This window comes from Cucurbita moschata, unplaced genomic scaffold, assembly GCF_002738365.1.
Source record: "Cucurbita moschata cultivar Rifu unplaced genomic scaffold, Cmos_1.0 Cmo_Scf00066, whole genome shotgun sequence".
Classification (NCBI taxonomy): domain Eukaryota; kingdom Viridiplantae; phylum Streptophyta; class Magnoliopsida; order Cucurbitales; family Cucurbitaceae; genus Cucurbita; species Cucurbita moschata.
Window position 1 is genome coordinate 260,961 of NW_019268582.1, and position 17,414 is coordinate 278,374.

Below are 17,414 nucleotides of genomic sequence, written 5' to 3' on the forward strand. Positions count from 1 at the left end.
TTCGTCCATATATATAGATATTAAGAATTTTTTTAGTAGAAAAGGTTAATGCTACTTTTAAAATTTCATGGGTATTTTATAAATATAGTATTAACGGTAAAGGTATTTTTGAACTTTGTTTTAAAAAAATTATTAATTAAACTTTATAAAATTAAAATTTATTTTTCAAAACTATTAAAAGTTTAAGGTTATCTTTCAAGAGCTTTTAAGTATTTTTAAAACAAAATACAATTTCCATTTGAAATGCTTTTTAAAAAGGTTGAAGTATATTTTATTTTTATGCATTTTAAGTATTTTTTAGATTATTAATTTAGTAAAAAAGAAAAGAGATAATGGGTAAAAAGAAAAGAGAGAAAGGGTGAAAATGGAAGAGGATTTGATTGTTTTATTAACACGACAGGTCTGTTATGATGCCATGCTAACTCAACTCATTGATCATAAATGCATACTTTTCCTTTTTGAAAAAAAAAATCTAAGAGAGGAAGAAATGCGTGATAAAAAAAAAACGAAAAAGTAGAAGCTATCATTTGCCAGATAGATAAAAAGGCACATAAAACACGTTTTTAAACAAATGTAAGAGAGGGAGAGAGGCGTGATAAAAAAAACTAGAAAGTAGAAGCTATTATTTGCCAGATAGATAAAAGGGCGTGTTTCATTCATCCGTTCACATTAATTTCTTTATTTTAATTACTTACTTAACTAATTTGCTACATTCTTATAATCGATCCACCTACTATTCTTATTTGAATATTTAAAATTTTAATCCCTCCAATTTATTTTTTTATTTAGGGACTTTCAAATAATAAAATTTATAATATACTTCAAATTTTGTAATAATTTAAAATTTATAAATTTGTCAAAAGAAGACATGTCCACCTATTTCATTTGACAATTCAAAGAAGAACCTGATTTGATCGAACTTAGTGCACTGATTTAGGAAAAAAGTCTAAGACTTAGAACTCCCGTATATTCATATAAATTCCCACCACCTATACAATCTATGGGAATGAAATAAAACGGTACCAAATTAGAAACAATGGTCAAAGTTTATATTCATAGCTACAAACACTTGTTTTTGAATTCACCAAAATACAAACTTATCCTGCGTGATGCCACATATGCTTACATTTTGAACGACAACCAAATATGTAAAACCTAAAGTTTTTGTTAAAGGGACAAAAATGAAAAGAAGTCCATTAATTCCATTACTAATGTTAACTCCCATACGTATTGCTATAATTCATATGCATGAGAGAGGGGAACGTAAAACTAAAGAACTCCTCTTCCTTTAAAGCCTAATATGTCATAGTGATGAATACGTAGATTCACCAAATAGATATCAATTTTGCTTCTTTCTACAAAATCCAATCACAATATGGAGCTTCTTAGTACCCCAACCTAACATTTTCCTTTTCCAAAACCTTCATCTTTTGCCTCTTAAAGGAAAATGGAAAATATCCTGTGGGTTAAGCCATGGAATCATTGGACAACTGCATCTACTCACAACCCCACCTTCTTTTGTTTGATTCTTAGACCGGCCGGATATTTTGAAACCTGAACTTTATGACAATAAGTATGGCTTAAAATATGTAGATACCTGTGAAAATGTTTGCTTAAGCCACCACTTGGCCTAAATGGTGGTGAAAGCTCTCTATTTATAATCATTTATATAATAGAGAATTATGTAAATTACAAATAATAGGGAAAGAATAATAAATGAATACAATATATTTGCCTTTAATAAAAACGCAAATATGGTAAGCCGTAATGTAATTAAACGGTCAAATATCCTTAACCGCCTAAACTTTCATCAAATTTTACTATTTTGTTTAACTTTCCACGGTTTTGAACCAATGGGCAAACAAACAGATAAGATTTACATAGAGAGGAAGAGTTAGGAGAAGACACATGATGAAGCATGTAGCAGAAAAATGTTGCAGGTTCCATGGGGATGGTGGCGGAAAGAAATCAGTTGCTTAAAGTTACATAATCTGATGAGGCCTAAGAGGACAAAAACAAAATTTAAGGCTGTTTTTATGGTGTAAGCAGTAAGCTCTGTTTTTGGTGCCATGCAAAATGGCCTACCCATACCCTTCCTTCTACATATCAATCTTAACATCATTCTCCTTCTCCTTTTACACGGTTAGCTTTTGCTTTTTCAACGCTATAGATTTTTTTTTTAGAAATTTCTGTTATTGATCATCATCTTCTTCTTCTTCTTCTTCTTCACTCCTCATCTATATAAAATGGCTTCTCCACTCTCACAAACCACTCAGCCTCGGAAGAGAAAGGGAAACAGAGAGAGCTATGGCTGGTGGTAGTGATTTGTTGCCACTCTTGGCTATGGTGGTTGTCCAATTCCTGTATGCAGGCTTGAATATTACATCAAAGTTAGCCATGGAGTTTGGGATGAATCCAATGGTTCTAGTTGCTTACAGGCAGATGTTTGGTACCATAGCCATAGCTCCTTGTGCTTATTGGTTTGAGAGGTATGTCTACTTTTTTACATCTCATTTTACTTCATAACTTGAGTTATTAAGAGTGTATATATATACTATTAACAAACAAATGACTGCAGAAAAGGGAGACCCAAGATTACAAAACCTATCCTGTTTCAGATTCTACTGTGTTCCTTAACTGGGTAAGCAAAACCACTGCTAAGCTTTGTAAAACACTAAATATAAGAAGATTCTACTCTATAAACCTATAAACATGACATGCAGGGCAACAGGAAATCAAGTGTTTTACTATGTTGGGTTAAAATATTCATCCCCCACCATCGCATGTGCATTGACCAATGTCCTGCCTGCTGCCACTTTTCTCCTCGCTCTTCTTTTCAGGTATCTAAAGTTTCCTTCTCTTTTCACTCCCCATTTTAAAATCATTGCCACCCATTTCTGCACTGATTTTCAATACAATTAATCTTGTTTGGTAGACAAGAATCTGTGGGGATCAAGACAACCCCAGGTGCAGCCAAGGTGATTGGGACTGTTGTGTGCGTCGGAGGGGCAATGTTGCTGTCGTTCTACCATGGACAAACCATCAACCTGGGTGAATCTGGGATTCATTGGAAGTATGCCGAGATGATGAGGGGGGGAAGTTCCAGCAGCCAAGGCGGCAGCGCCATCTGGGGCTCTCTCTACTTGATCATAAGCTCTGTTGCTTGGGCGGCTTGGTTTGTAATCCAAGTCAGTGTGCTTTTTAACTTTGCTTCTTTAACAACTTTGCTTCTTTCTCTTTTCCTGAGCCAAATCTAAGACGCTACTGTTAATTCCTGCAGGCAAGGGTTAACTCTCAGTTTCCAGCTCCCTACACGAGCACGGCTATCATGACTTTCATGGCAAGCATTCAATGCGGAGCAATCGCCGTTGGCATTGAGCACAACACAGCTGCAGCTTGGTCATTGAAAAGTCCAATCCGCCTTGTTGGTGCTCTCTATGCGGTATCATTGTTACTTCTCCAACTAACCTTCTCCTGAACAGAATTGAGAATCTCTGACCATCAACAATCTGATGAAGAAATCTCAATTACTGATTCCTTTTCTTTTCACAATACAAAGGATTCGCAGATGTTGTCCATTTCAAACTAAACACACATCAATTTGCTACTACAACCTACACAAAAAGCTTAATTAATACTAATGACCATAATAATCTTCTCCTCTCTCACTAAGTTTTTCATTTTCAGGGAGTGGCGTGCTCAGGGGTTGCATTTTGCCTAACCTCCTGGAGTATCCAAAAGAAAGGTCCTCTCTATGCCTCAGTTTTCAACCCCTTCTTGCTCATTATCGTGGCTATTTTCAGCTGGACCTTCTTTCAAGAAAAGTTATACGTAGGAACGTGAGTATCTAGAAGTTCCGATCAACAAGTTTATATTGTATATTGAACTTGGGTTCAAATGCCAACAAAAAACATGGTTGTCTCAGTGTTGTAGGGTCATTGTTGATTGTTGTTGGGCTATATGCTGTCCTATGGGGAAAGACCAAAGAGGTGAAACTACAACAGGTTATTGAAATGGCGGCAGTAGCAGAGGCAAAGCTGGATGAGTGTAATACCAAAGATGACTTGGAAGAACAGTCGTATGTGGCTTCAAATGGAAATATTCTCCATAAGTAATAGATGAGAGAAAGGAGTAAGAAAGGTAATACAGATCAAAATCCATTCACTTTCAACAGAAGACAGAGTTAAGAAAGAACATGTTCAAAGGAAGGCATAGCATCTACAACGGTTGTATCCCTTTTATGAAATGAAATTTTACGTTGTTCAAGTCTCAATATTCACTACTTTACATTCTAGAGAAAAATCATCATACAAAAAACTCATTGTAGCTTATCAAATTACAACAACTGTTATTATCCTCCAAAATGTGCATGTTCATGATGATAATCCTTAAGTAATGAAAATACCAGAAGGCAGCAGCAGAAATGGAATCAGTGATTTAAGTATGAGGAGAATGGAATCATGTTTAGAATCAGTGATTAGTCAAGCTCACCAGGTTTAAAAAACTTGAGACGGCGGGGTAATTCCGATTCCGATTCCGATTCCAGGAGGCGTGACATTGTAAATGATAATTTAAAAAACTTGATTATAGGGACTTACCAGCACCAATGGATCCGAGAAGAAGGCAGGGCGATCAACCAGCGTTGAGGATGAGGGGGTTGGAACCCTCCATGGATGACGATGGTGGAGGATTGAAATTGGGGGCACACAAATGGAGTTTTTTAAAACCTCTATCCAAGAGGAAACAAATGGAATTCAGAAATTTGGTAGGTGGGTGGACATAGAACGGGAATCTTTTAAAAAAAAAATGTTAAAAAACTTGTTTGGCCCATGCAGGTTTCGAACCTGCGACCTTCGCGTTATTAGCACGACGCTCTAACCAACTGAGCTAATAGGCCACTTGTGTCAGTTTTTTCTATTTATTATTAATATATTTTTTATTGTTACAGAGAAATGGGAATGAGACATTTCTTTTTTTTTCTTATTTTATTTCTTTTTAATACATTTATTTACTTTATTAAATTCCAAATGGGAATCAATTTTTTTCATCTTATGAACTAAATTCCAAACCAATGAGGGGGCAATATTTCAATTTTGTTAATTATGGGGCTATTTTTCTAAATTTACAATCTTTAGGGTCGTTTTTTAAAATTGCCAATTTTTAGAGTTATTTTTATAAATTTCGTGTGTTAAATTCCCAATTTACCCTTTTAGAGCTACTTTTCCAAAAATACCCATTTCAGGGCTACTTTTCCAAATTTTTACATAACATAGAATTAAACTTAAACTTCACACCTAAAACCCTTCATAATTCATTTGCATAGCTTTTATACAGCCTTTGCATGTATCAAATAAAAAATTATCTTAACACTTCTATTTGAGATTTTTAAGATGCATGTTGTTTTATATGTTTCCACTATGTTAGGAAAGAGAATGAGATGTTGTGGTCTATGCTCTTGGTGATTGAACTTGCATAAACGTTTAGATAATATATTCCATGCTTTAGATGATTTATAGGTTATCTCCCTTACAAAACTGCATGAATGTGCTAAGTTAATAATAAGACACTAAAGTTACTAGGATTGGATGCGATGAGAGTAGAGACGTTTATTTAACCCCCGAGGTGAGGATTCTTGGTTTAGACGGGGAATGGAGGAATGAGTGAACTTTGGAGACTTTTAGTCCAATTGTCAAAGCATCAACCATATGATATGAATCACCCTCACCACATTAACCGTTGCATTTGCCAACTACAGCTAAACAATGTTTTTCTCGGTAGCAAGCTAGGCAAAACCTTATGGCTTCCTTGATAAAGCACATTCTAACCATGTACGACTGCAGAAATGGCTAATGAGCATAAGTGAATGGTCGTAGATGGAGAAAGGAGAGGGGACAAGGCATGAATTTCTCAATAGCAAGCTAGACAAAACCCTATGGCTTTTGACAAAGCTCATTCTGACCATTTACAACGATAGAAAGGGTTAATCAATGTAAGTGAATGATCATAGATGGAGAAAGGAGAGGAATCGAGGCGTGTCTGACCATGTAAGAGGCAAAAAGGGCTAATCAACATATATATATATATATATATATATAAATAAGAAGCTTTACTGTAATGATCCTAAATTTCCACATACTCAGAGTTGCTACTAACATCTTATGCTCATCTATAATGCGGAAATATAACTCTTACATGAACATCATTTATAGCATAAACTTCGAAGAACTCTTAAAATAATTTTTTCTCTCGAAAACACCGCCACAGTCTTCCGTGTTTATTTAGAGAAAATAAAAGCAATACAAAATAATTTAAAACAATGAAATGCATAACACCCTATTCTAATCCAAACCTAGAAATTTAAATATGAATCTACCCTATGCACGTGTCACAGGATCTGCTCACGATGTTGCCATCCTCCGAACAAGTGCGCGTTGCCTTTACTTGAAAAATGATGTGGCACACGGCCTGAGTATTTCGAAGAATACTCAGTAAGTGGCCCCACTATAGGGGCCATGCAAATGCAAACACATGCAATCATGATTTAGGGACCTATTTCTAACATCATACGGGTGGCCTTCAGTCTAGGACAAATTGGATGTGTAGTACTTTCCTACACACGACTCACATTTGCGAGTGTGAATCTCCAGGGCGCTCGCACCCCCTCTGGACCTTCTGGTCAAGTTAATCTGTAGCGACATTAGGAGGTCAGCGGAACCCCATAGTGTCATGCGCCTCATGAACATCTTCATCATCATATGGTGTGTATTCACACTCATCATCATATTGTGTGTGTAACGACCCAAAATTTTCCACTTAATTTAAGGTTGCTACTGTATACATATCATAAACATTGAATATGAAAATACTTCATTTAAATTCCATAAAACGTAACCTTTATCTTAAAACACAGTCATGGACTTATGTGTTTCGAAAACATCTTTAAAACGACACAAAAAAAAAACTAAATAAAATAAATAAAGGTTTAAATTCAAAACATCATATTCTAGCCCAAGTCTAAGAAAATAAATATCACTACCCTATGCATGTGTCATGGTCTTGAGTTGCGATGTCGTCGTTAATCGTACATGAATGCCTTGCCTTAGCCTGAAAAATGTACCACTATTGGGGGTTAAGTGCAAGAACATGTGAATACAACGACGGGACCTATCATTTAAATTCATTTTCCTACGATATTGTCTTAACGGGTAACTTGGATGTGTACCATATACTCTACACACAACCCATACGTGCGAGTATGGACTCACCAGTCAGTTCGCACACCGCTGAGCCATTTTCCTTGTCGGGCGAGCATACTCCGGGAGTCCTTAGGCCAGACACCCATAAGAACTAGTAACCGCCACAACAACATTATGTAAAGCAAAAATAATCGTACCCCTGCCGGCAGCATTATGTAAAACATAATAATCGTACTCCTACCGGCAGCATTTTGTAAAACATAATGATCGTACCCCTGCCCATCGTGATTAAATAGAGTATCCCCCAATGCATGAGCACACATAATGCATGAGGTCCCAATATTTTTCCATTTTCGATATTATTAAATATAACCCCGCTATCGTTTTACATTCATGTCATATCTTTTCTCATTTTTCAGTTCTCATATCATGCATAATTCTAGCGAGGTTATATTTCATTTCATTTATTGTGATATCATATCATTCATAACATGCTGTATACATACAATTTAGAAAACATAACATAACGCTCCATGCTTTTAGCATGTCATTTCATAATGTGCCATTCATACAACAATTACCTCGATGATCACACAAAACAATCTAAACATAACATGTCACATCACAATATATCATATCATAAACATGTAACGACCCGGGAAAAAGAAAAAGAAAAAAAAAACTCAGTCACCAGAAAACCCACGAGTTTTTTGGCGACCGCCGAGTTTCGCAAATCCCACGCAAAACGATAGCCACACCTCGCTCAACCTTCAGCCCACGACTCCCAGAACCTATAAGAATCCTTGCAAACAAAGAAAAGAAAGAAAATACGAGAGAGAGATTTTGGATAAACGCCGGCGAGTTTCCAATTTCTCCAACGAGTCCCAAACCACCAGAAAATCGACACCAAATGATTAGTTACCACCACGAGAAGGATCCTAACAAAAGCACAATAACTCAAGGTACGTTTTGTGCCTTTCCATAAGCGCCGTCGTCGGTAACTGAGGTTGAAAAATTGAGTTTTCCTAAACGTTCTTAGATCTAGGGTTTTAGGAACTTTTAGGCCGCAAAACTTCGAGGAAGGAAAGAAGGACGATAAACAAAGAGAAAAAGGAAGAAATATGACTGAAATCGGCAACGGAAAGGCCGCGAAAAGGAGAGAGAAGACGCGCCAAAAAATCGGCCGAAGTTGGGTAAAGAAGAAGAGATCCATTGTAACGACCCTAAAATTTACCTATTTAATCTAAGGTCATTACTATACCTTGGAATGCAGAATTACATTAAATGGGTCATGATTATAAATGCAACTTACACTCGCCTTTTAATACCTTATGAAAGAGAATACGGATACAAGGGAAAGAAAGGAAAAAGAACGATATTGAAAAAAAAAAGGAAAAGGAACAAAACTGAAATGAATGTCTTATACTACCCTATGGTTTATTATGCAAATACAATTCAACCTATACTAATGATGCAAACCAAATTCAACCTAGACTATGAAATGGAAAAACAACTACCCTATGCATGTACCATGGTCTCGGGGTGTACGATGCCGCCGTCGATGCCACATGGGTGCCTTGCCCTTATTTGAAAAAGTAAAATAGTATGAGGCTTGAGTATTTCTAGAATACTCAATAAGTGACCCCCTATCGGGGTTATGCAACAATCACATGCAATGAAATGATGAGACCTATCTTTCGTTTCGTTTCGTTTTCCCTACGGTGCTGTCCTAACGGGTAAACTTTGGACGTGTACCATATACTCTACACACAGCCCATACGTGCGAGTATGGGCTCACCAGCTACTTTGCACACCGCTGGGCCACTTTCCTTATCCGATGGGCATACTCTGGAAGCCCCTTACGTCGGAACCCGTTAGAACTAGTAACCGTCACAGCAGCGCTATGCAAAGCATAACGATTGTTGTCCTGCCATTGGATGTACGCGTCCGTACCCTCGTGATGGGATAGGGGTATCCCCCAGATGCATGAACATACACATAATGCATGAGGTCCCACTACTTCTACATTTATCATTAATGAACATAACCCCCTGTCACGTTCCATGCTTCATGTCATTCTCATTTTCAATTTACGTTTCATACATATTCCTATCGAGGTTACGATTCCAGGCAGTTTACCGTATTTCATGTCATACAATTCATGCTTTTTACATTCAAATATTTCATACAATCATGCTATAACCATTCAAGAACAACATTTCGTTACATGCATCACATATCACATCAGACTGAACAGCATACATAGCATACATTCACGTTCACATGATTACGTACTTAAGCACAATAATCTAGCATACAATTTATTGACACGTGCAAATCCATGGGCATGTGCCAACATACAACAAATAATGTGTAACCTACAACGGGTGAGCCACTTACTTGGTAGGCCTTAGCCGAAGTATTCCCTAAAATATAAGCGTAAGCTCCTAGCTCCTCGTGAACGTTCTACGCTTCCGTTGGTGGTTGGTTCCTATTGGATAATCATCTTCGTTAGTATTTCACAAACATAATTAATTACCAACTTGAACTTGTGAAATACGACCTTAAAATGATTTCTTTTACCTTAAACGGGGCCTAAACTAAGTTCAGGAGGGTCGGAACGGTGACAAATGGGCCGAAAATAGGTTTCCCGAGCCGCATAAGCCGCCGGAGTCGAGAAGCCACCGACGAGCCGATTAAGCCGTTGGAGCCGAGGGGTGTCGCGCTGCAAATGTGCCACGTGGCACAACCAGAGGACGACGCGTGTTGCAACAGTCTCGGGTCGAGGCGTGGGTTGTCGGGTCGCTCGCGGGTTTTCGGGTTGATCGCAGGTGACGGGCCGGCCTGGGCTGAAGGAAAAGTGTAGGTGGGCTGGGCTATGCATGTCGGCATTGGACTGGGCTTGTAAGTCTCGGGTCGTGGCTGACGAGTTAGGCCGTAACTGGGCTTACGGGTTAGGCCATAACTAGGCTTACGAGTTAGGCCGTAACTGGGCTTACGGGGTTTGGGCTGAAGCGACTAGGCCGTGAGAGTCGTCGGTTGTTGGCCTAACCTACGGTGGTTGGGTTCGGTTCGAGTCGCGGGATCCGGCCCTCGGGTCGGACTTCATCTTCTTTACCTGGTTGCCTGCGCGTTTTTTCGGCAACCTTTCTCTCTCCTCTTTAACGTCATTTCGACGTCTTTTTTCCCTCCTTTTTCCTCCATTCTCGAGTCTCTTCCTCCCCCTAACTCTGGTATTGGTTTGGTTTGTAGAGCCCTCACACTCCTAGATCTGGAAGGGTTCGGAAATGCGACGTTCCATCTCCCTTGCCAACGATGTTCAACGTATAGGACTCATCTAAATCTACCCCTAATGTATGTAAAAGGCTCTGGGATTACTTTTGTTGCGTAAAATGGAGATTGGGACGTCGATTTCGTAGGGTTTGGCCTCGCCGGAGTTTCATCGGATTTTCTCTGTCCTCTTCGTTTTCTTTATTTTTTTTCCTTCTTTGTAGGTGTTTTAGGGTGGCTGAAGGTCGGGATCGAGTTTCTGTGGCATCCCAGCCTTCGGTCGCCCTTTGAGGGTTGTGTGCGAACGAAAACTCCAGCGTTCGTCGGAGTTTTCGGTCTGCTGACGACTCCATTTTTTCTTCAATCTGTTACATCCATGGATTTGGGTCAACCTGAGAGAGCCAGCCTGATTCTTTCCCTCGGTCTCTGCCTTCGGCCCAGCCCAATTATAGCAACCCAAACCTCAAACCAGCCCAGAAGCTATGGTTCAGCTGAACCAACTCGAGACTAGACCCACGGTCCAATCGAGCTGGCCTGCAACCCAAAACACTTGCGGCCAGCCCAGTAAGCCGAGGCCCAACGATTAGTCTTGCTCAGTAGCCTTCTGCAGCCGCGACCCAAACCGCGACCCGAACCGGACTGTGACTCGCAGCTCGACCCGACGCTGTCGCACGACGTGGCTCGTTCTTCTACTGCCATGTGTCACATAGCGGCATAGACGGCCCCTCGGCTCAGCTCGGGCTCCTCTGGTGACGCTGCAGCGACTCCTCCGGTGGCTCCTAGCGTCTGCGACTCCTCCGGTGGCCGTTTTAGAGTTGTATTTCACATTTATTGAGTTATTGGTAAATTAATTGTGAAATAATAACGAAAGATGACGAACGGTGTGATATGAAACAAACTCCGACAACGTAGGAAGCAGCTCTCACAGAACGGGAGCTTACGTTTTGCTAAGTAGGGAATACTTCGGTTAAGCCCAACCAAGTAAGTAGCCTTACTATAGGATAGACTAAAGATTATTTGAATTATGATGATGCATGAGTATGACGTACATGTTAGATTTGATGCACTTAATGACTTCTATGATAAGTATGATGTATGCATGATGATGTTATTAAAATGATGATGTTTTCCATGTTGAACATGCCTTATGATGTTATTTGCCATATTGCATCATGTCGTTAGATCGACATAGGACACAACTCTAAGAGTATAAAAATTATATTAATGTAAATATCCACGAGCAAGTGTTACATAGTGTAACCAAGAGATGAGACTAGAGGGTTGTGTCAGAAGAGATATATAATTGGACTTGAGTGCGGACGCGCACCGTATGATGAGCGCGAATACGCATAGGTGCGAATGCACACAGATGAGGGTGTTATGTAACGACCCGACTTATCATATAAGTAGCGGTCAGGGCCGTTACGAAAAATAATGTGATTTATTTGGAAAAGAATGAAAACCATGTAAAACGATCATTTATTAGAAATCAAGTGCAGGGCACCCTTTAAAAAAAATTAAAAAAAAAAACAATGCCGCCAAAAGATATTCAAAACAAAGTAAGAAATTTAAAATCAAAAGAAAATCTGGTGTGACCACCTAGTTCCCACAAACTAGGCGTCCACAACATAGTTTAAATTAATAACAAAAGTGCGGGAACGTATCTCCCACAAAATGAGATTACAAAAAAAAAAAAACATAAAAATCCTTGAATCACCCGTGACTAACTTTTGCATCCTACTCGTCACCTCCATGCCACAGCTTGCTTGAAAATCATTTTAAAAACAGGATGAGTATAAAAATACTCAGTAAGGGACTCCCATATTGGGGCCAACATAAGAATCGTCATAAGGCGATCAACCAAAACACGCAGCAGATGATTATTGCCACCACAACATCAACGTCATCTTTACTTCTTAAAGTGGTTATTCCTAGTTGGTTACTTAAAACACACAGTATATAACCATTACCACAAGGACCTCACCTCCTTATTTCCTCAAATTGACTATCAACGGCTGGTTACCCGAAAACACACATCATGTAGCCCTTACATGGATAGTCGTTTTCTAGAATCACCCCCAAAGGTGACTATTGGTGGCTAGTTACCCGAAACACACAGCGTGTAACTATTACCACAAACCCCTTAACCGTAGCTACCTACAAGCACAATATGCCGGCAATAGACACCTATCTAGACTACACAACCTAACTATATTACACCACAATCAGATTACACGACTATCAGATTACACGATTATCAGATTACACGACAATCAGATTACACGATTATCAGATTACACGACAATCAGATTACACGACAATCAGGTTACACGACAATCAGGTTACACGACAATCAGGTTACACGACAATCAGGTTACACGACAATCAGGTTACACGACAATCAGATTACACGACAATCAGATTACACACGATTACACACAGCGATCAAATTACCCAAAGCGATCAGATTACACACAGCAATCAAATTACACATACAGCGATCAGATTACACTTGGCAATCAAATTACACAGCACCTAGCCATAGGACAATTCTGTTCGACCCATTTTTTTAAAAAAAACAAAACGTTAATTTTCAATAGGCGTGTCCCTTACCTAAGGAGGGACTTTCTTGGCCTTTCCTAATCAATGACAGTCCGACTCCCCTCGAACTGAGCCTTCTTCCTACGTAGGAATTGAACCTTTGCTGCGTTTAATCCTCTTGAGGTCGGTTCTGGCAACGACGATGGTGTTCCCCTCGCGGCGGCGATGTGGGTGTTGGGTGGGAGGTTTCTGATGTGGGAAGGGGCGCGGAGCGGTGTGGGAAACAATCGGTTGCGGGACCGTAAGCGTTGGGTGGTAGCGGCTTAAGGAAAAAAAGTGAAAAAAAGGGAAGGAAGGGCGGCGATAGAAAGAAGGAAGAGTGGCGAGCGGCTGCTGGCGAAGGATTTGGCTCCCATGCTGAACCCTAGGGCTTATTTTTTATAACTCTTGTTTTTATTATTGGGCCATGGGCCCAAAACATGGACCTTACAATATTCCCCAAAAAAGAAACTTTCGTCCTCATAGTTCAAACCCTTATCCAACCGTAGAGGTTTGAAATCTATCACATGCGATGGGTCAGATATGTATAGTTGCAACATCGATACATGGAACACATTGTGGACTCCTGAGAGTGCAGATGGTAGGGCCAACCGGTAAGCTACTTGTCCCACTCGCTCCAAGATCTCAAATGGTTCAATGAAGCGTGGGCTTAACTTTCCTTTGCGCCCAAACCTAAGAACGCCTTTCATGGGAGCCACCTTAAGGAATACTTTGTCTCCCACCTCAAACTCCAAATCCCTTCGTCTCACATCGGTATAACTCTTTTGCCTGCTTTGGGTCGTAAGCATTCTAGTCCTTATTTTCTGGATAGCCTCATTAGTTGTTTGCACTAAGTCGGGGCCCAACAACTTGCGTTCTCCGACTTCATCCAACACACTAGGGATTGACACTTCTTCCCGTATAAGGCCTCAAAAGGTGCCAACCCAACGTCACTTGATAACTGTTGTTATAAGCGAACTCTATGAGATGCAAGTGTGTGTCCTAGCTACCGGCAAAGTCCAACATACAGGCCCATAACATGTCCTCCAGAATTTGGTTTAAGCGTTCAGTTTGCCCATCCGTCTGTGGGTGGAATGCTGTACTAAACTCTAGTCGTATACCCAAAGCTTTCTGAAGGCTTTTCCAAAACTTTGATGTGAAACGGGGATCCCTATCTGACACAATGGATATCGGTACCCTGTGCAATCTAGTTACTTCCTTCAAGTACAACTGAGCCCATTTATCCACGGAATAAGTGGACTTCCATGGCAGGAAGTGGGCTGACTTTGTGAGCCTATCAACCACAACCCATTTGACTTGTTCATATTCCGCCACCAATAATGTCGTGTCAAATCCTGATACATCTTGGTACTGCCAGGATGTAGGGCGAATGGTGAGTGGTGAGCCTCGGTTAGGATTTCTACCTTCAGTTCTTCTTTATTTGGCACACACAACCGCCCATGGTACAAGAGCCCCCCATCTGCTGTCAATGCAAAGTCCTCTGTTTGATTGACCTCTATCAAACGTCTTTTTCCAATCAAATCTGGATCACCATGTTGTTTATCAATAAGACGTTGTCTCAAGGTCGATTGTATCGTTAACTGGGCCAATTGAGCGGCAACCTCCCCCACAGCCACTGCTACACCGGTGCGTTCCAGATCCTGTTGGATTGCTTTTTGTGGTGATTAGAGCAGAAGTGTGTGCTGTCTTTAACCAACTCCAACCACCTGCGTTGTCTCATGGTTAAATCCTTCTGAGTAAAGAAGTATTTAAGACTCTTGTGGTCAGTGAAAATTTGGGTCCTTTCTCCATAAAGGTAGTGTCTCCAAATCTTTAGTGCAAATACCACTGCTGCGAGTTCTAGGTCGTGGGTGGGATAGTTTCGCTCAGTTTCTTTTAGTTGACGCGAAGCATATGCAATAACCTTCCCATGTTGCATGAGGACACACCCTAACACCCTTTTTGAAGCATCACTGTATACTACAAAGCCTCCATCTCTTAACGGCTTACTAACCTCTGTTTAAGTTTCTGGAAACTATCCTCCACTAATCATTCTAAGTGAACGACTTTCCTTTCTTGGTCAACTCAGTGAGGGTCAGAGTGATCAACACTTTCCAGAGATGTTCCTCGTGTTGTTCCCTAATCTTGGAATACACAAGTATATCATCGATGAAGATGATTCTTGGTCAACTCAGTGAGGGGGGTGCTGACCGTAAGTCAATATTTGAAAACACAACTGCTCCTTGCAACTGATCGAACAGGTCGTCAATCTGGGGTAAAGAATACTTGTTTTTAATTATCACTTTGTTAAGTGAACAGGTCGTCGATCTAGGGTAAAGGATACTTGTTTTTAATTGTCACTTTGTTAAGTGAACAGGTTTTTAATTGTCACTTTGTTAAGTGAACAGGTCGTCGATTCGGGGTACAGGATGGATACTTGTTTTTAATTGTCACTTTGTTAAGTTCTCGATCCAAAGCTCAAGAAAGTAAGCTTTGACCTATATAGATTTTGAACCTTCACAACCTTTACATTATAAGCACAACACTGTAACCAACTGAGCTAATAAGCCTGAACTTCACATTATAAGCACAACATTCAAATAAGGTTATTAGCAAAAAAAAAAAAAAAAGCTCTAGAGAGTAAGCTTTGACCTATACAAGTTTTGAACCTTCACAACCTTCACATTATAAGCACAACACTCTAACCAACTGAGCTAATAAGCCTGAACTTCACATTATAGATGAATAAAGGAGAGGAATCGAGGCATTCTGACCATGTACAAGGCAAAAAAGGCTAAACAACCTAAGTGAATAGGCATAGATGAAGAAAGGAAAGGAATCAAAGCATGGCAGTGTAATTAATATAACAATAGTAAACCCTTTGTTTGGCCCATGCAGGTTTCAAACCTGCAACCTTCACATTATTAACACAACACTCTAACCAACTAAGAGTGAAAGCGAAATCGAGGCAAAAAAATCTAATCAGCGTAAATGAATAGGCATAGATGAAGAACGGAGATGAAACATGCCATGACAATGTAATTGATATAACCATATTAGCACGAGGGTCTAACCAACTGAGCTAATAGGCCTTTTGTTGGTTGGCATAGATGAAGAAAGGAGAGAAATCGAGGCATTCTGACAATATACGAGGCAAAAAAGGCGAATCAACGTAAGTGAATAGGCATAGATGAAGAAAGGAGAGGAATCAAGGTGTGCAGTGTAATTGATATATAAAATAGTAAATCCTTAGTTTGGGGCCCAATGCAAGTTTTGAACCTGCGACTTTCGCGCATTAATATTACCACTCTAACTAGCTGAGCTAATAGGCCTTTTGTTTGGCCCATGCAGGTTTCAAACCTTCGACCTTTGCGTTATTAGCACGACACTCTAACCAACTGAGCTAATAGGCCTTTCGTTGGATAAACATAGATGAAGAAAGGAGAGAAACCGAGGCATTCTGACAAAGTGAATAGGTATAGATGAAGAAAGGAGAGGAATCAAGGCGTGGCAAAGTAATTGATATGACGCTCTAACCAACTGAGCTAATACCTTCGCGTTATTAGCTGGCGAAGGTATTAGCTGGCCCATGCAGGTTTTCAACCAACTGAGCTAATACCTTCGTGTTATTAGCTGGCCCATGCAAATTTTCGAACTGCGACCTTCACGTTATTAGCACGAAGCTCTAGCCAACTGAGCTAAAAGGCCTTTTGTTGGATGGGCATAGATGAAGAAAGGAGAGAAACCGAGGCATTCTGACAATATACGAGGCAAAAAAGGCTAATCAGCATAAGTGAATAGATGAAGAAAGGAGAGGAATCAAGGCGTGGCAGTGTAATTGATATGCCCATGCAGGTTTCGAACCTGCAACCTGCGACCTTCACGTTATTAGCACAACGCCTTAACATACTCAACTAATAGGCCTTTCGTTGGATGGGAATAGATGAAAGGAGCAAAATGCACAACGCCCTAACATACTCAACTAATAGGCCTTTCGTTGGATGGGAATAGATGAAAGGAGCAAAATCGAGGCATTCTGACCATGTACGAAACTAATCAGTGTAAGTGAATAGGCATAGATGAAGAACGAAGATGAATCAAGACATGGTTGTGTAATTGATTGATATAACCAATACCATTTTGCTTGGCCCATACAGGTTTCGAACCTACAACCTTTGCATTATTAGCACGACGCTCTAACCAACTTAGCTAATAGGCCTTTTGTTGGATGGGCATAAATGAAGAAAGGAGAGAATGGATGGGCATAAATGAAGAAAGGAGAGATCGTGAACAGGCATAGATGATGAAAGGAGAGGAATCAAGTAATGGCAGTGTAATTGATATAACAATAGTAAATCCTTAATATGG

General features: G+C 39.9%; 1 protein-coding gene, 1 long non-coding RNA gene and 3 other non-coding genes across 5 annotated transcripts; 1 reads left to right on the plus strand and 4 right to left on the minus strand.

Moving 5' to 3' along the window:
• Window positions 1-1,182: 1,182 nt before the first annotated feature.
• Window positions 1,183-4,745, minus strand: LOC111437806. Its single transcript, XR_002709495.1, has 2 exons — window positions 4,599-4,745; window positions 1,183-1,597 (listed from the first exon to the last, which is right to left on the minus strand). It is a non-coding gene; the product is annotated as an uncharacterized LOC111437806 (long non-coding RNA).
• Window positions 2,293-4,273, plus strand: LOC111437805 (WAT1-related protein At1g09380-like). The gene is made up of 7 exons (XM_023075899.1): window positions 2,293-2,489; window positions 2,579-2,641; window positions 2,724-2,840; window positions 2,936-3,188; window positions 3,281-3,442; window positions 3,688-3,839; window positions 3,926-4,273. The coding sequence occupies exons 1-7, from the start codon at window positions 2,308-2,310 to the stop codon at window positions 4,113-4,115; spliced, it is 1,119 nt and encodes a 372-aa protein (XP_022931667.1). The 5' UTR covers window positions 2,293-2,307; the 3' UTR covers window positions 4,116-4,273.
• Window positions 4,746-4,823: 78 nt separating the features above from the next.
• On the minus strand, window positions 4,824-4,897 carry TRNAI-AAU. Its single transcript has one exon. It is a non-coding gene; the product is annotated as a tRNA-Ile (tRNA).
• An 11,488-nt stretch (window positions 4,898-16,385) lies between these two features.
• Window positions 16,386-16,459, minus strand: TRNAI-AAU. Its single transcript has one exon. It is a non-coding gene; the product is annotated as a tRNA-Ile (tRNA).
• Window positions 16,460-17,191: 732 nt separating this feature from the next.
• Window positions 17,192-17,265, minus strand: TRNAI-AAU. The gene has a single exon. It is a non-coding gene; the product is annotated as a tRNA-Ile (tRNA).
• Between the last annotated feature and the right edge of the window lie 149 nt (window positions 17,266-17,414).

Coding starts and splice junctions, on each gene's coding strand:
- LOC111437805 (XM_023075899.1), top strand. CDS start 2,308: ATGGCTGGTGGTAGTGATTTGTTGCCACTCTTGGCTATGGTGGTTGTC. Junction 2,642..2,723: donor CTACTGTGTTCCTTAACTGG/GTAAGCAAAACC, acceptor CATGACATGCAG/GGCAACAGGAAATCAAGTGT. Junction 2,841..2,935: donor CTCCTCGCTCTTCTTTTCAG/GTATCTAAAGTT, acceptor CTTGTTTGGTAG/ACAAGAATCTGTGGGGATCA.